At 40.2% G+C, this 22,488-nt stretch overlaps 1 protein-coding gene across 15 annotated transcripts in view; it reads left to right on the top strand.

Moving 5' to 3' along the window:
• Nucleotides 1-22,488, top strand: part of nrxn3a (neurexin 3a) — a 177,105-nt gene that overhangs the window by 116,045 nt on the left and 38,572 nt on the right. For all 15 annotated transcript variants that reach the window (XR_008573310.1, XR_008573311.1, XR_008573306.1 and 12 more), the window contains exons 12-17: nt 4,601-4,627; nt 8,002-8,121; nt 8,382-8,502; nt 11,587-11,847; nt 13,209-13,399; nt 15,005-15,178. Coding sequence is in view for 6 of the 15 variants with exons in the window: in XM_054795478.1 (XP_054651453.1) it covers nt 4,601-4,627; nt 8,002-8,121; nt 8,382-8,502; nt 11,587-11,847; nt 13,209-13,399; nt 15,005-15,178 (894 nt within the window). In the remaining 9 variants the exon portion in view is untranslated. The remainder of the gene's footprint in view (nt 1-4,600; nt 4,628-8,001; nt 8,122-8,381; nt 8,503-11,586; nt 11,848-13,208; nt 13,400-15,004; nt 15,179-22,488) is intronic.

Here is a 22,488-nt window from a genome sequence, read left to right on the forward strand (position 1 = left end):
TTAACGCACACATGCACACTCATAGTTCAGTTCCAAATATGAAAATTGTAAATAGCTCATTGTGTTATATTTGTAAATACATAAATAGTTATTTTGATGTAAAACCACCCCTTTTTGTGTTGTTTATGTTGGTATAGTTGTTTAGATATTTCAGCTGTCACAAAAGCAAAAAAGATTTGTGTCAAAGTGGACGTTATGCATGAAACGTTTTTTAAAAAAAGCTGTTTTCTCCCTTTTTTAGTCGGGAACTGATGTTTTCCTAAAACTTGCCTGTGCTCTATTGCTGATTACTGAAGAACGGAAAAAGGTAGAAACACACTTTTTTTCTGATTCCATGTGTATAAAGCCATAGAACACAATATTCTGTGCGCCTTGAAAGATCAGTCAAAATTGTCTAAAATGGCTGGTACTGCAGGGGTTGTCTTTTGAAAAACTGCTGGGATGGAATGAGTTAATAGTGACACTTTAGTGGCTTTTTTATGTGATCAGGATGTTTGGAATGTTGTTAAAGAATATTTAGAATGCAGTCAGAGTGCATTTAGAATACATTTTGAATGCCGTTCAATGTTTTTCCACTTCGAATCCACCTCGAAAGTTTTTAGCAGGCTAAAAACACAAAGGCCGGCCACAAGAATGGGCCCTAATATTTGGAATGCACTCAGAATGCAGTCAGAATTTTTAGAATGCACTTAGAATATATAGTTTTAGATGCAGAAAACAATGCAAAATGCATATAAATACATGTAGAATAAATGATGAAAGGTTACTTTTACCTTCATTGACGATTTACCTTCTTTGATTGTTGGCAAAAACACAATGTTCCAGCGAGATCAACACGGACACCACCTTTCTGTTTTGCCATGAGTTATTTCTTGGATTGAGTAATGTTTCTCACCTCAAGTCTCTGCTTTTCTTTTGAACACGGCTGCAAAATAACCCAAAATTGAAGCCCAAGAAAGTTGCAAGTACCAGCATTTTGGTAAAAAAGGTGAGAAACACCGTTGAATTCAAGAAATAACTCAGAGCAAAATACAAAGGTGGCGTCCATGTTGATCTCGCTGCCACGTCGTGTCTTTGGCAACATTCAAGATAATCTTTAAACCTTAAATTTTCGTTTATCCCTTTCATTTGTCCTTTTATACGCATTAAGAATTGTTTTCTGCATGTAAAACTAGTGTTTTGTGTTAGCATTCTTGAGACTTGTTCCGTAACTGTGTTAGTTAGCAAAGAACTACAGAATCAACCGCTGACAAGACGCGTGCCACATTGTACGCTAACCGGAAAACACAGGAAAAATTTGGGCAAATATTCTACGTTAACTGAAAAACACGCTAACCGAGGTTCCACTGGAATGCTACAATAAATGAAATGATCAAATTAAAAATAAAATTATAGATATAGTGTACAGAAAAATGTAAGGATTGGGTAGTCACATTGATAGATTTTGTGCATTAAATATCTTGAAACCAGTCCAAAGCAGGTCAATATACTGTGGAGTGAAAAAGTGTTTGCCTTCTTCCTGATTTCTTTCTGTTTGCATGCTTGTCACAATTACATGTTTCAGATAATCAAACAAATATAAATATTAGTCAATGACAACACACCTGAACACAAAATGCAGTTTTTAAATGAAACAATTTTATTTTAAAGGGAGAAAAAAAATCCAAACCTACATGGCCCTATGTGAAAAAGTGAAAAATCCCACAACAACATCCAAAAAAACTGCAGGCCTCACTTGCCTCAGTTAAGGTCAGTGTTCATGACGCCACCATAAGAAAGACACTGGGCAAAAACGGCTTGCATGGCAGAGTTCCAAGACCAAAACCACTGATGAACAAAAACAACATTAAGGCAAAACATCTTGATGATCCCCAAGACCTTTGGGAAAATACTCTGTGGTCTGACGAGACAAAAGTTGAACTTTTTGGAAGGTGTGTGTCCCATTACATCTGGCATAAAAGTAACACCGCATTTCAGAAAAAGAACATCATACCAACAGTAAAATATGGTGGTGGTAGTGTGATGGTTTGGGGCTGTTTTGCTGCTTCAGGACCTGGAAGACTTGCTGTGATAAATGGAACCATGAATTCTGCTGTCTACCGAAAAATCCTGAAGGAGAAAGTCCGGCCATCTGTTGGTGACCTCAAGCTGAAAGCAACTTGGGTTCTGCAGCAGGACAATGATCCAAAACACACCAGCAAGTCCACCTCTGAATGGCTGAAGAAAAACCAAATGAAGACTTTGGAGTGGCCTAGTCAAAGTCCTGACCTGAATCCTATTGAGATGCTGTGGCATGACCTTAAAAAGGTGTTCATGCTGGAAAACCCTCCAATGTGGCTGAATGACAACAATTCTGCAAAGATGAGTGGGCCAAAATTCCTCCACAGCGCTGTAAGAGACTCATTGCAAGTTATCACAAACGCTTGATTGCAGTTGTTGCTGCTAAGGAGGGCCCAACCAGGTATTAGGTTTAGGGGGTAATCACTTTTTCGCACAGTGCCATTTTCTCACTTAATAATAAAAAATATATATTTAAAAACTGCATTTTGTGTTCAGTTGTGTTGTCATTGACTAATATTTACAGTTTTTTGATGATCTGAAACATTTAAGCGAGACAAACATGCAAAAAAATAAGAAATCAGGAAGGGGGAAAACACTTTTTCAAACCACTGTTAGCTAAGCTATGGGACGAAAACATCAACATCTTCGCTTTGTGTTATAAGTGACCAACAAATTAGTGTAATCTCTCATAATATATCTCTCAGTAATAAATTAATGATATTTTTAGAAGGCCAGTGGGACACACTTTGGACACCCCTGGTTTACAGTGGGGGTTTTTTAAGGCAGGGGTGTCCAAAGTCTTATCCTGCGTCTACTTACGGCCCGTGGCTGTTATTTTTTAATCAACCCTCAGCACATTCCAATTTGCAATTAAACAAAACAAAACAAAAAAACAACAACAAAAATGGGAAGAAAAGAGCAGTAATTTTTACAAGATTAAAAACGAAATATTTGGAGAATAAGTCCTAATATTAAGAAAAAAACATAAAGTTAACATGTTCAACTAAAATTAAGCTTGTAATAGTATAAGAAACAAACAAAACAAATAATGTTTTTTTCTTCCACCAACATTTTTCCTGAATTCCGATTTACTTTTGGACTTTTTTGAGGTTCTGCTGTGTATTTAAAGACTATATACAATGTTAAGCCACACCATCATAGCATTTGCTTCAGTTGTGCAATGTTTGGTAAAGACAAGCCACACTAATACTCACATTCTTCATTGCAGATCTTTTGAGCAAGTCACAGCGCTAAAAGCACAGATTGTGGTAGTTATGCCGTGACACATGCACCAAGGATTTTAAGAGCAATAATGTGCTGAGACGTTCTATCTAGGAGAACACGTCCACAAAGTACATCCACTGAGTCGCAGGACGCCAAAAACTTTATGTTCTGTCACATTATTCTGTTATGCATTACCACTTCCCTTTCACTTTTCTCTCACTCTGAGTGATTTGTTTCATTTACTGACGATGGTGTGTGGAAATTTCTTTTTGTATGTAAATGCCATTTTTCATTATGCGTTGTCAAAAGATGGTATTCACCCCTTCAAAGGCCTTAAGCCTGCGGCCCGTCAGGCGAACAGCCCGAGAACAGAGCCCAGCAAAACCTACAGCTGGCTGTGACCCCAAGCCTTTTCCCGAATACGTACTCTAAATTAACTAGGCGGAGCAACAAGTCACATCACTCAAATTGTAGCGTTTAAGGTGATGCTAGTAAAATCCTATGGTGTAGCATAGTATTAGAATAGCAGATGATGACTGCATTGTCTCAATGCTTTTACCATTTCTAACTTCTATATACGTATATTCATATGTACAGTACGTATATGTGTATATAGACATACATTCATACACACACACACACACACACACACACACACACACACACGTACATACAGTATATACTTACATAAATATAAGCATAGTATAGGATTGATGGCTGGGGTCCTGTGCCTCTGCATGGTGCTGGTGCTGACTGGATCGTGGCTGTTTGCTCCCACTTTTCTGTTGCGGTTGACGGCACATGAAACTATCAGCCTCATGGTGACCAACCCTTGATGTCCTGAAGTTTGTACAGTTTGAAGTTTTTATGGCTTCATTGGGACTGTTGACATAACTCTCAATTTCTAAGCCGTACCACTTTTGACTCACAAATTCAATGTTTTCTCCATAATAGCAAATCATAATCCAAACCATATCAGTCCAGTTCAACATTTGTGGGTTGGAAATCTAATGCAGCTGGTACTAAAAGTGGCCATTTTACTCTGTCTTAATCTATATTGTTCCTCAGTAATTGGCGTATAAACTGTGGTGAGCAAAAGCTCTCAATTAAAAAAAAGTCACATTTCTGTAACAGACAGACATGGCATTGTTTTATTTCAGTCATGTCTTTGTGTGAGAATTTATTAAATGGTAACAAAATGGCTGTCTTTCTACATGTGTACGTCCCCGGAAGGGTGGATCTTTTGTTTTTGGATGTCTGCAGCAGTAACCTTGAAGGATGCAATTTCATCTGTCATTTATTCTTCCCCATCTAGACTGTATCAGGATAAACTGTAACTCCAGTAAGTTAACACTCAAGTTTCATTTTGCTTTCTATGTTGATGATGTGTTGACATGTTGATGCAATATATGGCAACTGTCCTTTGTTTTTTGCACCGCCTATCACTTGCTCTGAATGCCGAACGTGGAGAATTACAAAATAATTCTATTGAATATTTACTCTCGTAGTTTTAAATGAACCTCATACTTCAATTTTCCTTTGCACCATAAACAGTAGTGATTCACATATGATATATAGTGCACTGATATACTGTAAATGATGCTGTCCAGGTAAGGATTTTGAAACACAATCTACTTTTGCCTGGGTAATTAGGTTGACTGTGTAGGCTTTGATTACAACTAATTTGGATCGCACAATACAGTATGTTGCACTCTGCTGCCCTCTCTCGGGGATTGGGAGCTTAATTTTACCTTGAATGTTAATGGAAAGTTTAATACAAACTGCAAAAGCATGAGAAAATGTACCTGTTTACAAACTGGACAGTAGCCTTTTGGAAATATATATTTTTTTACAGTGGCTTTCCATCATCCACAATACAAAGAAACTAATGACCAGTGATGATGGGAAAGTAGCTATTTGAGAGCCATCGCTGGCCTACAGTGAGGGAAAGAAGTATTGTGATTCCCTTATGAAGATATGACCAGTCTAGCTTTTGTGTGGTACGTTTATTGTAACAGAGAGAAATCCAGAAAAAAACAGAAGGTTACAAATGAATTTGCATTTGATTGGGGGGAAATATTTGATCCCCTACCAAGCAGACCGTAACCCTACAAGACCGTTTATGCCGCTTATCCTCATTAGGGTCGCGGGGTACACCCTGGACTGGTCGCCAGCCAGTTGCAGGGCACATATAGACAAAGAACCATTCACACTCACATTCATACCTATGGACAATTTAGAGTCTCCAATTCACCTAACATGTATGTTTTTGGAAGGAAACTGGAGTACCCGGAGAAAACCGGGAGAACATGCAAACTCCACACAGAGATGTCCAAGCGGAGATTCGAACCCAGGTCTTCCCGATCTCCTGACTGTGTGGCCAACATGCTAACCACTAGGCCACACATTATTCCTGTTCCTTTGGGAAAGTACTCATAATCGCAATCTGTTACGTAGGAAAAAGACACCTGTCACAGAAACTCTTACGTTCAAACCTCTCCACCCCCATGGTGAAGACCAAAGTGCTGTCAAAGCACCTCGGGGACTGGAATGGGTCATCAGTAAGAAGAAAGAGAGAACAGTTGACGCAATAATCTGGAAATGGAAGAAATACAAGATATCCATCAATCGCTTTCGCTCTGGAGCTCCAAGCAAGATTCTGAGACTAGTGAGGGCTCAGCCCATAAATACAGTTTGAGATCATGCAGTGGCCTTAAGGGGCCACTGCTCAAGAAGACACATGTACAGGCCCATCTGAAAAAGGTATGTCCCGATCAGCATTTTTGGCTTCCGATACCAAGACAATTTTTTGGCCTCAGATCCGATCCAATTTCGAGTCCTGATCCGATGCTTTGACAATGTTATTATAGATTCAGGAACAGAAAATGTTTTTAGTAAGTAACTAAAGTAAATATGATGACACATAAAAAAAATGATGTAATTACATTTAGAATTTGATAGTATTGTTATAAATCAACAATGTAGTGTCGTGATGGCAGTACATAACGTCAATCCATACATTCTAAAAGATGGCAAAACCACAACACACTCCACAACAGGGATGATTTGGTTGTCCTACCTTTTCAGTGATCCACTTTGCCTTTTTGCTCTCTTTTCGATATTTGTCGAAAGACCAGAGTTTGTTGGTTTGGCGTAGCCGCCTTTTGTGTTTGGTCCTCAGATGCAATATTCAATTTGTGGCATTGAATGCAGCTCTGCTAGTACCACCCCGTGAAATTGCCATTTTTCAAACACTGCATGTGGCTGTAGGACTATTTTCATTTACAGTACAGATGCACTTTAACACGGTTAACATGGCTTTGTTTGATTTTCCGGCCTGTTGCAAAACCAAAGCACTTTACGGCAGCTGCCGCTCAATAAAAAAGGAAAAAAATCAGCCCGGGATTGGGACATTGTCTAAATGCCTGTGAATATTCTCATTCATCTACATCCTTAGATTCATTCAGTCGATCGCAACTGGACTGTTCAGGTTGTCTTAGAAGACGTTTCACCTCTTATCCGAGCAGGCTTCATCAGTTCATGTTGAAAGACTAGGTGGGACACACACCAGTCAGACTAGATAGGACAGCTTTAGTCTCGTTCATGCTCAAAGACTAGGTCGGACATGCGCCAGTCAGACTAAATAGGACAGCTCTAGTCTGAGAGCCTAGTGGAAGATCCAATCTATGACCCAGACAGGAATGGTTGGCTCTTCTAGTGCTGTCAAATGACAATTGTTAGGATACAATGGAGTGGGGCCTTTGCCTGCCAACGATGGTCATTTGGGTGGTATCACCTTCATTGGCATCCCATTCAGATGTACTGATCATCATGGTCCCATTTGAATCCAAGGTGGCTATGCATTGTTTATTTGTTGGAGGCTAAGAGCCTGGGTCTTTTAGGGATGGATGAAAGAACAGCATTGTATGTTCAGACATGGCTTCTTAACCTTAAAGTAGATGGCTTCTGGAATGTCCAGAATGTCTACATTTTTGTCTTCAAAAGAGTGCTCTTGTCTGAAGTTTGCCTGTGAACACCAGAATGATTCAAACAAAGATTAGGAGAATGTGATGTGGTCAGATGAAACCAAAATTGAGCTCTTTGGCATCAACTCGACTCGCCGTATTTGGAGGGACAGAAATGCTGAATATGACCCCAACAAATCGATCCCTACTGTCAAGCACAGAGGTGGAAACATACTACTTCGTCCGGGCCTCAGCTTGAACATTGAATATGGCTTGAGATATGGATGCTTCAATGCAACAAAGGGAAAAAAATGACAAAAAGAAATCCTGGAGAATCTGTGCTTTCTCCACCAAGTACCAAGTAGCATCAGGAGAAAATACTCATTTCATTCAATCATACGCAATTCATTTTTATCCTCTTTTCTGGGCATTATTGACATTGGCTCTCTCTGCAACAATAAATCTGCCATGAAAATTCTACACTGATCATGTCAAGTAAGTAAGTAAACTTACCTTATTAGCAGGGGATCAAATACTTCAGGTATTCAGGTCTGTCCTTTGAGAAATGTTGATTTAAAGTTGTTGTTTTATTCAACTGTATTTCACTGATTAAACCAAACCTTTGTTTCCCAAACAATTTGAAGCTAGATGTACTGGCATCTTCTGCCATTAGCAACTGTTACCCGACTTGTGGGAAACAAAAGGATTGGTTTAAGGATCAGGATGTCTTTAACTGTATGATTTGTCTCAGGCAAAGGACCGGAGATGCTGTATGCCGGGCAAAAGCTCAATGATAATGAATGGCATACAGTGCGTGTGGTGCGTCGCGGCAAAATCTACAAGCTAATCGTTGACGATGATGTAGCAGAAGGTACTTATTGCATAAACCTGGGCTCATGCTGTAATTACTTTGTTACTCCACATGTTGCCACCAATAGCACAGATGCTTTAAAGAGAGCATGTAGAAATGTAATCTGGAGTGGCAGCTTGCATCCCTCTAATACTGTTAATGTAATTTTCTCCTTAAATCAGCCCTTTTGTGTTAGTGTCAGACAGTGTTCTCTTTTCTTTTTCCTTTTTTTTTGTCTTTCTTTTCAAAATTCCCATCCCCTGCACCCTCCCCATCTTCAGGCCAAATGGTGGGTGACCACACACGTCTGGAGTTCCACAACATCGAAACAGGCATCATGACAGAGCGCAAATTTGTTTCAAGCATTCCCTCCAGCTTTATTGGTCATCTGCAGAGCCTCAGGTATAAGAGACCACTGGTCATGTTTTGTATTTTTATTGTATATTGTGTATGTGATTTGTGAAACAGTGGCACCTTGGTCTCATTGGACCACCACGCTGGTTTTTCAGCAGAACAATAAAAAAGTAGACTACAAGTAGACACTAGCGTAAAATGTCAAATTTTGCATGTAAAAGTCAAACCGTCGGCATCACCGGTAATATGTTAGTGATATTTTAACATTCCCAGCTGTCGTACAACTGCTAACTGATGAAAGTTAAAACCAGCTTGTGTACTCGCTGGAGGTGGGAGAAACTCAGTGTTTTGCAAGTCTCAATTCAAGCCTCAAGTAAAGACATGCAACTCCAAGTCAAGTCTCAAGTCAAGGCTTGGCGGTTTGAGTCAAGTCCGAAGTCATAAGCTTGAAATTTTCAGGACTTTATAAGTCTTAAGCATTGTCAAATGTTTACCAAAATAAAATCCTCGGTAGAATGTTGACACATCTCGGTGCTAATCACTGCCACTCTCCAGCAGTCTGGTGTTCACAGAAATGTAAACCACACCCTCGTTGTTTATTCTTAAGCCTGGCTGGACATTAATAGATGCATTCAATGAGGCAGATTCTGTGGATAAATTTGGTTTTGCTGGAAATGACATAACGGTCATGTTAGTTGAATGGGGACACATTTTACTCAACACGCTCACTGAAAATCTCAAGTATTTTCAAGTCATCAGACTAAAGTCTGTGTCACGTCCCGAGTCGTTGATCTCAAAGTCCAAGTCGAGTTGCAAGTCTTTGATGATATTGTCGAGTCCAAAGACTCGAGCCCAAGCCGTGTGACTCGAGTCCCGTAAGTTTGATGATGCATGACTGGCGGCTAAAGTAATGGGAAGAGGTGAGGGAAGTGATTTGACTACTTGCATCACACTTTTTTATATTCCTAAAAGTTATGTCCCACACTGCTGCTTAAAGATTCTGCTTGCCTCCATCTAAATATTGACGTCAGACAGTCACACGGTGTCTTCTTCAAATCCTAATTTTTTGGCCATGGGCGGTAGATACTGTAGAACGGTATGAATAACGTTCAGATACGTCTGAGAAGCGTCTGCTTAAGTGTGAATAACGTCATAATACAGTGGTGTGAAAAAGTGTTTGCCCCCTTCCTGATTTATTTTTTTTGCATGTTTGTCACACTTAAATGTTTCAGCTCATCAAACACATTTAAATATGACAACACAAGTGAACGCAAAATACAGTTTTAAAATGTTTTTTTTTATTATTAAGGGAGCAAAAAAATCCAAAGTTACATGGCCCTGTGTGAAAAAGTGGTTGCCCCCTAAACCTAATAAGTGGTTGGGCAACCCTTAGCAGCAACAACTGCAATCAAGCGTTTGTGATAACTTGCAGTTTGTCTCTAAGAGCGCTTTGGAGAAATTTTGGCCCACTCATCTTTGCAGAATTGTTGTCATTCAGCCACATTGGAGGGTTTTCCAGCATGAAGCACCTTTTTAAGGTCATGCCACAGCATCTCAATAGGATTCAGGTCAGGACTTTGACTAGGCCACTCCAAAGTCTTCATTTGGTTCTTCTTCAGCCATTCAGAGGTGGACTTGCTGGTGTGTTTTGGATCATTGTCCTGCTGCAGAACCCAAGTTGCTTTCAGCTTGAGGTCACCAACAGATGGCTGACATTCTCCTTCAGGATTTTTTGTTGTTGATTGTGTTGTTGTATTGTATATTTTATGTTGGACCCCCTTGAAAAGAGATGATTCATCTCAAGGGGCTATCCATCAATAAATGTGAAATCTGAATTTGAAATCTAACTCTGAGTAGGCCACTTGTTTTTCTTCAGCCATTCAGAGGTGGACTTGCTAGTGTGTTGGGGTCTTTTGTGACCTATTGGATGAGTCATCGCTGCACTCTTTGGGTTATTTTTGATTGGCCGGCTACTCAAGGGAAGGTTCCCCACTGTTCCACGTTTTCGCCATTTTTTGGTAATGGCCCTCACTGTGGTTTGCTGGAGTCCCAAGGCTTTAGAAATGGCTTGACAACCTTTTCCAGGCTGATAGATCTCAATTAATCTTAGTTATGTTTTAACAGGGGGAGCAATCATTTTTTCACACAGGGCCACATTTAGGTTTGTATTTTTTTTCTCCCTTGATAACAAAAAGTTTCATTTAAAAACTGCATTTTGAGTTCAGTTGTGTTGTCATTGACTAATATTTAAATTTGTTTGATGATCTGAAACATTTAAATGTGACAAACATGCAAAAAACAAAAAAGAAATCCGGAAGGGACAAACACTTTTTCACACCACTGTATGTCATAGCTGTGACTTTTTTTTTTTATTTTTTATCCTGTTGTTCTCAAAAAGTTGCATACAGTGATTTCCATGGCTGGGGGAGGACGGGCTGTCTGCCTTCCAAACAGCCATAAAGGTCTAAAAAGATTCTGAGTTAAAAATGGCAAAAAATTTGCTGTCCAAAGCTGGCCGTTGAAAAATCTGAACATGTCCAAAGTTTGGAACGGCTAGTGACGTCTGTCAACATCTACATACGTCTATAAAGAAAACAAATAAGAAAGTATGTCCCATTCAGCATGTACCTTGGATTTTAGGTCACAGTTGTGGTTATTTTAGGTACAATAAGGGAACAGAATATAAAGCATGAAAGTGCTTCACTTTTTTGTGTAAGCAGCTGTAATGATTTTAGAAATGTAACACGTAACATTGCAGACTGCTGGCAGAGAATTCTCCAATAAATGCAGTACAAATAAATAATAAAAATATAGACATAGCGTGATGAAAAATTGAAGGATGTGATTTTCTTTCGGCTTTTCCCATCAAGGGGTTGCCACAGCGAATAAATTGCATTCTTGATTTGGATTAGTCCTGACGCAACCGTTCTATTTATCTGGACTTTGGTCCAGCACGGGATATCTTCATTTGTTGGTTTTGGGGCCCTAGCCAGGAATCGAACCCGCGCAGTCTGCACAAAAATCAAATATGAAATAATATATAACAGTTTATAGTTTGATGTTAAAGGTGACAAATGCATGCATTCCATAAATGCACATTTTACTAAGTCGCTGTTCCTTTAATTTCCTTAGATTTAACGGCATGCTCTACATCGACCTGTGCAAGAATGGTGACATTGATTTTTGCGAGCTCAACGCCCGCTTTGGGATCCGTTCCATTATTGCCGATCCAGTCACCTTCAAATCCAAGAGCAGCTATCTCAGCCTGGCCACCCTGCAGGCCTACACATCCATGCACCTATTTTTCCAGTTCAAGACCACTTCCCCAGATGGTTTCATACTGTTCAACTCAGGAGATGGGAGTGATTTCATTGCTGTCGAGCTGGTGAAAGGGTAGGTTTTAAAAAGTTACATACACTTTAGAGTTACACGTGCATACACGTGCACATCTTGGAAAAGACAATACATCATCTGTATCAAAAAATGTGCCATTACAAATATGTTATTGCAAAGTTTAGACGGACACTGTCAAATAAGCTTTCCAATACAATGCTTATAATTACGGATGCAATTTGCAGGTATAGTTCTGCCCTGCATTATATCCACAGCCCTCGACATCAGCATGCCAAACAGTATGCTGCAGGGAAATTCTACACCGATGATAAATCCAACCACATTTATATAAATTATCCATCCATCCATCCATCCATCCATCCATTTTCTTCTACTTATCTGAGGTCGGGTCGCGGCGGCAGCAACTTAAGACAAGAAACCCAGACGTCCCTCTTCCCAGTTGCTTCGTCCAGCTCCCCTTGGCAGATCTTGAGGTGTTCCTAGGCCAGCTGAGAGACATAGTCTGTCCAACGTGACCCGGGTCTTCCCTGAGGCCTCCTACTGGTCAGACGTGCCCTGAATACCTCCCGTCTGGGAGGCATCCTGACCAAATACCCAAGCCACGTCCTCTCAATGCGGAGTAGCGGCTCTGCTCTGCTTCTCACCCTATCTCTAAGGGAGAGCCCCGCCACCCTACGGAGAAAACTAATTTCGGCTGCTTGTGCCCGCGATCAAGACCCCAAGGTACTTAAACTCCTCCAACTGGGGCAGGATCTTATCCCCAACCTGGACATGGCACTGGTGGAGTTTCTTGTCATCCCAGCCACTTCACACTTGGCTGCGAACCGATCCACTGAGAGCTGAAGATCATGGTCTGATGATGTCATTGTTTTTCAGTGATGTCAGTATCTGCATGAAGACTGGGCGTCTGTAAGCTCTAATTCTGACAAGACATCTGTCTTTGTAAATGTTGACATTTTAGCTGTTTAGCTGGGAGGCAGACAGTGTTCGACTTTGAAAATCACGGCGTCATTATGGATAAATGTTATGGATAAATGTTTATCAATTATCAATGCTGAAAACAACTGAAAACTTACCACTTTCACTCGGAATGAGAGAACTTTTTTTCACTATCATGTCGGACATGCCATGGCTCATGCAACATTTAAGTAATTTTAATGTAACGTCTCACCAATGTTCTGTGTCATTGCTGATGTCGAGTGGCCACAATACAATATAATTTGTGTTTCCATATTTTTGCCTAATAATGGGTCAAAGTCAACCACGAAAGAGCGGCCATTCATTAATTCATTCATGTTTGAAAAACCAGGACGAACTGCGATGTAGCAAGGAACGACTGTGTATCTCACATTTGGCCTCACAAATACTAAAGGTCTTTTTTTACATGTTCTCTCCTGCAGTTATATCCACTATGTGTTTGACTTGGGAAATGGACCTAATCTGATAAAGGGGAAAAGTGAAAGGGCCCTTAATGACAACCAGTGGCACAATGTGGCCATCACCCGAGACAACAGCAACACCCATACACTGAAAGTAGATGCTACAGCTACAAGTCAAAGCATCAACGGGGCCAAGAACCTGGACCTGAAAGGTATGCAAAGAGCATTTCATTTAGGGTGTTATGTCACAAATCATCACCTTATAACCATGTTGGGTAAGTTTAATACAGAGCCATCGGCGGCTGCCGAAAGAGCCACCTGCTGCAGGAGACGCTGCAGGAAGGAAAAAAATAAAATTAAATAAAATTAAAATATTAACTCTCTTTTACGCTTTTTTGCACGAGCGGCAAAAAGAGGTGATGACGCAACGGCCCACTAATCGATGTGATTACGCACCAGTGTATTAGTATCCTGACTAAATGAAACATTCAAAAAAGCAACACAGGATAATTGATCATTTTATCAAGAAAATAATGTATTTGCCAATCATGAATAATAATGAATAATAATAAACCTGACCTTCTAAATATGGTTATTAACATTATTAGAGCCCTCTAGGCATGAACTAAAACCCCTATAGTCACCGTTACACTCGTATTACCCAATATAGTAGACATAATAAGGGTAAATAAGTCATTTAGGACATAAACAAGACTCGTGTGTGTTGCTGTAAATCTGTTCCCTGGGGGAGCAGAGTGAGTGGCGGACAGGAAGTGATGTCGGGGGTCAGAGTTGAGTTTAATCTTGCCATGGGTTCGGGTTGCAACAGTAATTTATGTTTTTATTTGGGATTTTTATGAGGGATTATTGTGCCCGTTGTGAGGTCATCCACACCTGCAATAAAAGCCTGTTGTTCTGGCGATCAAGTCTGGCGCTTGTGTGTCTCAACGAACATTACAGTAACATTACTGACACCTAGTGACCCATTTAGCCACTTTTACGCTTGAAAATGCTTAATTTAGACCAAAAATACGTAACATCAGCTTAAATATGCATATGTTTTGATGAATAAACAGCCGTATTCAACCACGAAATAGCACGCTTTCTTTATTAATTTTCTTTAATTTTTTTTGTAAAATGTGATCGAGTGAAGCCATGAAATTCAAACTGGGGGCGGGGGGAACGACTGCATGTGGGTTTAAGTTTTCAAGAAATTCCTCAGAGCCAATGTGCATGTGCTCAGGACTCAGTTTCTCGCTTTTCTTTGTCAGTTTATGAAAAGTCATCAAAAGCAACATTTATTTGTCTTACCACGACCTTTATTTGACCGGATAGCGTCAGGATCGTGTGCGTAAAGTTACACTTATTACCGTACTTTCCGGACTATAAGTCACACTTTTTTTCAGGGTGTGGCCGGTCCTGCAACTCCGAAGCGACTTAAATGTTTTATTTCCACACTGACAGCCGTGAGAGGGCAGTCTAGGCTTGTGTACCAGTATCACTCCTGTACCACTGGATACGTACAATGTACAACTTCTTAAGACAACTGAGAAAGACGGAACAGAAATGCCCCCAAAAGAAAATCATATTCTGCAGATTACAAGCTGCAAGTAAACTAGCTATGTTATGTTGTTTAGGCTAGAGTTATCTGAAGAACTGTTAATACGCGTACCATCTATTCACGTTACGTTAACAGATGCCTTATTGTTATTACTATAACTTGCCTTTCAAGATGAAATGTCTGTTCTTGGTCAAGTATTCCAATGAGTGTTAGGCCTTGCTTATCTATGTTTTTTTGCTTTTTTTTTGCTCTTCAGGTGACCTCTTCATTGCTGGGCTGGGTCCCGGCATGTATGGTAGTCTGCCTAAATTGGTGGCTTCCAGAGAGGGCTTCCAAGGCTGTCTGGCCTCAGTGGACCTAAACGGGCGCCTTCCAGACCTCATCAGTGACGCATTGTTTCGTAGCGGGCAGATTGAGCGTGGATGTGAAGGTACACCGTCCCTCAGATCTGAGCCTGACTTAGACTACTACACCATAAACGTCAACTCAAGCTCCGGCAGGTCGTTCTACCGGCTCAACACAAACAGTAGCTCCGCATCCTTGCATCCAATAGGCCGTTCATCCATCTTATTAACTGTACTTGTTGCCTCTGTTATGCATTGTTAAGGCAAGGCCAAACCTCAGGGACCTGTTCCAGAAAGCATATTTTATTGGCCACATTGGCCGCTGTCTGACAGTGTCCAAATCACCATTACAGTTACAGTTACACTAAACATGGCGAGGTGCTCTATTTTATTAACTATTTTTTGTAAAGGTTGTTTATTACACTATATTATTATACTGTATAAGATATAGCATCTAATCCAGTTGGCAACACAAGTATGCTTCATGAATTTATCTGACGGAGGTGAATCGATCTTGTTTTTTTTTTTTGCTGATCCACCATCCCCATCCTTTGTAACTTATCATCAATATCAGATAGTTATTCAGGTTTTTGTTTGGGTTTTTTTCAGAATTTGTTTTGGGTCAATGTTGAAATGATCAACTTTTGGTTTAGGCAGCACGGTATCCTAGTGGTTAGCCTGTTGGCGTCAAAGTCCGAACATCAAGGGCTGAAATCTCTTTTGGAGCACCTTTGTGTAGAGTTTGCAGGTTCTTCCTGTGCATGCATGGATATTCTCCGGATATTCTGGCTCCCACATCCCCCAAAACCTTAATTTTGGGCTAATTGGGTACTCTAAATCAGGGGTGTCCGAACTTTTTCCACCGAAGGCCACAAACTGAAAATGAAAGGATGCAAGAGACACTTTGATATTTTGTAAACCAACACGTGTAGATATGCTAAGAAGTTATATATATTTCATGAAAATTATAAAAATAATATTATTAAAAACATTTCACGTCTGAGATTGGTAATGTAGGTGAAAAAGCGCATGGACTTCTGTCTTTGCTCCTGTGGTTCCCAAAATAGCCCGCAATAAGTGAAATCATTTACAGTTATTATATCTGTTTTAAGGCTGTAAAGCCCCTCACTATACACTTTTTACACTTTTCTCAGACAGCCAATAACATTTTCTCACATTTTGCTCTTGTTTAAACACTCTCACAGTTGAAACCTTCCTTTGAATTTGAATGACCAACCTATGAGGTTGGACACAAGAAATGAGTGACTCACGTGTATTTCACTCTTCTGATCGTGCATCTTCGTCCTAGCGCCGCTCCGCTGAAGTGTTTTTGTATCCCTGTTAAAACATATTGCTGTAGTACTCCTGTTGCAGTCCTCCTCCTCCTCCTCGAATCGAAGATTCATTTATTCCTTAATGGCGCCTTACATCCGCGTAACTTCTACCTTCATTCAGAACGTCAAGAAGTCCAACTTTTTGTGCGATGCTTGGCTTCCTCTGCCTTTTGGGTGCAGAACGTTAACATTGTGGGTTTTGCCAGGGAGAAAACTTGCAAGTCACACTGCAAGGCAAGCTGTTTGCTAGCGATAAACACAACAGGACACACGGCCGTGCGGGCCGGCACGAAGGAGATTGATCGACAATGGTCTACAGCCAATCAGGTCGCAGAATAAAATGTGCATTCATACGCTGTACAAAACAAAAAGCAATAAAATTGCAATAAAAAAACCAGCGAAACAGCGAGGCCGCGAAAGGTGAACTGAGATGGAGCGAGAGAACGCTGAATTATGACTTTATTCCCATAATATTTTTTACTTTATTCTCACATTGTAAATTTTTCCCCAACCAAAAATTCCAAAAAGTACAACTTTATTTTATGTTGGCTTAAAAAAAGTTAATTTCTTTGATATTTGATATTATTTAACTCCATGCTACTAAAATGACATTATTTTTCCTCATAATATTACAAGTTTACTCTTTGAAATTGCAACTTTTTTTCATGTTAGAATTTTTTACTTTTTACTTACTATCAAATCACCACTTTATTCTCATGAAATTGCAGCTGTTTTCCCATTTTTGCTGTTGCTTTTAAAAAAATTCAACTTTCTTTGTGTACATTTTCTTTTCAGAATTATAACTTTATTCCTATAATATTTTCACTTCCTTCCAATTATAACTTTTGAAACCTAATTTTCCCAAAATTACAACTTCATTTGCTCTTTTGTTTGTTTCTCATAATATTCCGACTTTAATATTTAAACTTTATGCTACTAAAATTATCTTATTTTTCCTCATATGACCTTATTTTTGTAAAATTACTGCTGATTTTTTCCATTTATGCTGTTTTTTTGTGTTTTTTTGAAAGAATGTGCCGCAGGCCAATGTAAAAACAGCCGAAAGTAGCCTCCTTGGCCACACTTTGGGCACCCCTGTTCTAAATTATCCGTATGTTCTCTGCATGTGCCCTGTGATTGACTGTGAACCAGTCCAGGGTGTGCCCCACTTCTCACACAAAGTCGGCTGGGATAGGCTGCAACTCAGTCGGGACTCTGATGAGGACAAGCGGTATAGAAAATAAATGAATGAATGAGCTTTTGCTCTTGAATACCGTAAATTCCCGTGTATCAGCCGCACCCACAAAATTTTGAGGAAAAAACAAATTTGTTCATGTATAAGCCGCACAGGTGTATGAACCGCACGTGTCCTCGTCATAAAGTGGCATATTGTGGCGCGCACGAGTCTGTGAGGACGAGGCAGCTCTTTATCTGACAGGAGCCAATCATGAGCTATGAAAAAAGTCACAACGAGCTTTTGCCAACCCATTGGAAATTGCAGGAGGTCATTATCAATATCACAGTCTGACTCATGATGTCATCTTATAAACATAATTAAAGTCATCATACAGCAACTTAACACTTACAAGGTATCTACGAAAACTACATTACATGTACCAATCCGAGTTTAAAATAACAAACAGCAGCTATTTTAAAATCTACCCATAATGCATTACTGCCAGAAGAGTAGTTCACTTGAGGACAAGCAACATAGATACCGTACATGGCGCTGCAAGAGTTTGGGAGTTTGGCTCCCAGAGGGAGGCTGACGTCATTTGCAGCGCCCCAATGAATGCATTGCTCAGACGCAATGTCTTATGGGAAAACTTTAAAATGTTGGATTTTTTTCATTTTGGTATTGGTAGATGTTTTTATATTTCTGAGGTATACTTATGGAGTGTTAAGTTGCTGTCTGATGAATTCAGTGTTCTCAGTAATATGACACTGTGAGTCAGGCTGTTATGTTGTTATACTGTACAGACCAATATACAGTATAATGACCTCCTGTGAGTTCCAATGGTTTGCCAAGCTCGTTGTGAGTGCACTGATAGCTCGCGATTGGCTTCTGCCAAAGAAAGAGCTCCCGTTTCCTCACTGACTCGCGAGCGGCACAGTATTGAAACAATTAGTATTAGTTCTGAAGTACAGCACATGTCAGGAGATTAGAATTTAGCCATCGATTAGCCGCACGGCTGCATAAGCAGCGTTCAAAGTTTAAGAAAACAGTATCCACTTACACACCGGAATTTATGGTACTTTTGTTTAACCTTTTAAAGCCTCCAGCTCCGTGTACAGTGGGCAGCTGGGTTGTACCTGTGTTGTCGTGCGTAGGAATATTTTCATTTACAATGCAGAAGTACTTCCACAAGGCTGAAATGTCTTCGTTGGCTATCTGGCCTGCTGCAAAAACAAAGCACTTTACCGCAGCTGCCCATCGGGTGGGCTCATCCTACGATCTCCAATCAATAAAAAAGGCAAGAACCCAGCCCATCTTCAATAACAACCGTGTAACAGACAACTACCAACATTAATACCCTGCATTATGCAAAAACCGGAAAATAGAGCGTTATGTTTAGTAAACAATAATTATTTGGCTGTTTCACTCCAGTTACATATATTACACACTGATGTAATTTTTACATAGACACACAATACACAGTTGATGAAAGCTCCTAAAGTAATTACAATTACAATATTTCATTAAAAGGTACAACACAATTGTTGCTGCGTACCTCAAAACATGCCAAAGTTCTTTTCATTCGTCTTGGCTTGTAGTTGTAACTCATTTTGGCTTATCATATGATGGCAGCATCACAACGGGCTTTTGATGCATTTTGCATGGGCAAGAAAATGTCAGTGGACAAAATGTTTCCATCTTCCTATAGAAGTTGTTTTATGGTCGTTTTCTGTCATCCTCTTAAGCTTGTGGGTCAGCTTCTAGATGCTGTTCTTGTGTGCATGGAAATCATTCACGATACAGTTTTTGGTTGACTGCCATATCATTCAGCTGGACATTGAGTGGACTGTTTTTTTTTCTTTTTCTTTTTGTTTCAGTGACTTACAGACTTCCATGTTACATAAATGAATGTTTGTTTCCAGCAAGCGACAGTGTGTTCCATGTCTGTCCATGTTGTGACATCAAAATGAGTTTGATTATAATGTTATTCACTGTGCAATAATAAAATAATGGATGATTGATTTATTTTTCAAAATAAAATCTCATCAATCACAGTTTGTTGGCCTTGTTTCATGTCCATGGCAATCTGCTGTCTCATTTGTATGTGTGCTTGTACTGTGGGGAAAATAAGTATATGATCCCCTGCTGAAGACATATAGCCCCTTACAAAAATATGGACATTGCAGAATTTTTATGGTAGGTTTTATTTTAACAGAGAGACACAGAATGTAAAAAAAACAACAAAAAAAACAAGTTCACGGAAAAATAACATGAATAAAGGTTAGAAAGCAAAAATGTTGTCCACCACACACCGGTTATGTGCCCTTAAAGCACAGAAACGAGTCCTGTCCGTGCAGGAAAGTACAGTAATCCCTTGTTTATAGTCGTTAATTGGTTCCAGATCCCACTGTGATAATTTAATTTCCGTGAAGTGGGATTCCTTTTTTATAAATCAAAATGTTTGTCATTAAAGCATAAAAAAACAGTTTACAACCTTCTAAATACAGTTTTTAACATTATTGAACCCTCTAGACACGGAATAACAACTTTACACTCATGCTGTATTACCCAATATAGTAGACCTAAATAAGACTCATGCTTACATGTGTTACTGTAAAACTGTTCTGGTGCTGGAGGGACTCAGTGGGGGGCGGACAGGAAGTGACGTCGGGCGCTCAGAGTTGAGGTTTAGCTTGACATGGTTTACGGCTACAGCAGTAGCCCCAGTTAGGGATTATTGTGCCTGATGTGAGATACCAAACCTGCAATAAAAGCCTGTTGTTCTGTTCTGTTCGTCTCAACATTGTGTGTCTCACTGAACATCAAAGTAACATTACTGACACCTAGTGCCCGGTGTAGAACACTACATATCACAACATCTTTCAATGCGTCTTCTGAATGCCTTATATTTGTATTTTAGTTCATTTAGCCATTTTAGGCTTGAAAATGCTTAATTTAGGCATAAAATACATAAACATTCACTAAAATTGCATATGTTTTGACTAGTAATAGTCCGTATTCAACCATGAAACCGCATGATTTATTAATTTTGATAGATAGGTGATGATAGGTGCGAAATTTGAAGCACTAAGTGGCAAGGAATTACTGTACCCTAAGTTCAACTCATTGTATGGATAAAAGACACCTGTCACAGAAAGTCTTTTCCATGCAAACCTCACCACCACCATGGGCAACAGACAAGGAGATAGACCTGAACAAGACCGGAATGGGCTACTAGACCATCAACAAGAAGCCTGGTGAGAAAGCGATGACTATTGGCCCAACCATTTGGAAATAACAGCGCTCTGGAGCTCCATGCAAGATTTGACCTGGTGGGATGCAGGATGATTGTGAAGTGGTGCGGCGTCTGCAGTGATGCGGACTCTGCATCGGTCTGTTGTAGTGAAGAAGGAGCTGAGCCGGAAGGCAAAGCTGTCAATTTACTGGTCGATCTACGTTCCTACCCTCATCTATGGTCATGAGCTTTGGGTAGTGATCAAAAGGACTAGATCGCGGGTACAAGCAGCCGAAATGAGTTTATGCATAGCGTGGCTGTGCTCTTCCTTAGAGAGAAGGTGAGAAGCACTATCATCCGGGAGAAACTCGGAGTAGAACCGCTGCCCCTCTGCATTGAGAGGAGCCAGATGAGGTGGCTTGGGCATCTGGCCAGGATGCCTCCCGGACGCCTCCCTGGGGAGATGTTCAGAGCACATTCGACCAGTAGAAGGCCTCGAGGAAGACCCAGGACACGTTGGAGAGACTACAGTATGTCTCTCAACTGGCCTGGGAATGTCTCGGGATCTGCCAGGAGGAGCTGGACAAAGAGGCCAGGGAGAGGGAAGTCTTGGCTTCCCTGCTTAGGCTGCTACCCCCTCGACCCGACCTCGGATAAGTGGTTAAAGATGGCTTGATGGATGGAAGAACTGAGATCCTGCAGCACCCGCAAGGTGCCCTTGATGACAGTTTACCAATGCACAATAGAATGACTCACACAAGGCTTGGGGGAATGCGATGTGGTCAGATGAGCCCAAAATTGAGCTCTTTGGCATCAACTGCAACTACAAAAAAACGTCTGCCCGCTGTGCTTTCCAACAAGGGTTTCACCACTAAGCCACATTTGGGATCAAATACTTCTTCCCCTCAATCAAATATAAATCAATTCATAACAAGTATTTAATGTTAATGTAATGTTTAGAGTCTGCCTCTCTGGTTACAATAAGCCAACCATAAAAATTCTAGTGTGTTCATATCTTTGTGAAGGGGTAAATTTACAAAATCAGCAGGGGCTCAAATACTTCTTTTCCCCACTGAATGTGTACATCTTTTCCTGCACAAATGCATCATATTTTTTCATGTTAGATTGCATTGCCATGTACGCTTGAACTTCATTGCAAGCTTGTCTTCTGCCTCCAAGCCATTACATCTGAGCCCATCAGTGGTGGTTGATTTGCCACTTTGCAAAAACAGTCATTTCAGACACTACATACTAATCATTTTAGCTGAACAGGATAGGCACATTTCAGTAACCAGGTATGGAAGGAGGTGCCCAGAAGAATATCAGTAGCCTCCTGCAGCTCCTCATTAGTTTACTGCATCGTGACCAACACATCAGAACAACCAGCATTATTTCACCAGGTAAGTTTACACTCAGCACATGTACCTCATTAATAATTACAAATACATCATCCCTTGCCACTTCGCAGTTCAAATTTTTCATGGTTAGCTACGTTATTCTAACGTAATAAACACGCATATTTAATCATATTTGACGTATTGTTGGCCTAAATGAAGCATTTTAACCATAAAATGGCTAAATGAACTAAAATACAAATATAAGGCATTCAAATGACACCAAGACTGGATATGTAGTATTCCACACTGGTCA

Source organism: Dunckerocampus dactyliophorus, chromosome 13 (genome assembly GCF_027744805.1).
Source record: "Dunckerocampus dactyliophorus isolate RoL2022-P2 chromosome 13, RoL_Ddac_1.1, whole genome shotgun sequence".
Taxonomy (NCBI): domain Eukaryota; kingdom Metazoa; phylum Chordata; class Actinopteri; order Syngnathiformes; family Syngnathidae; genus Dunckerocampus; species Dunckerocampus dactyliophorus.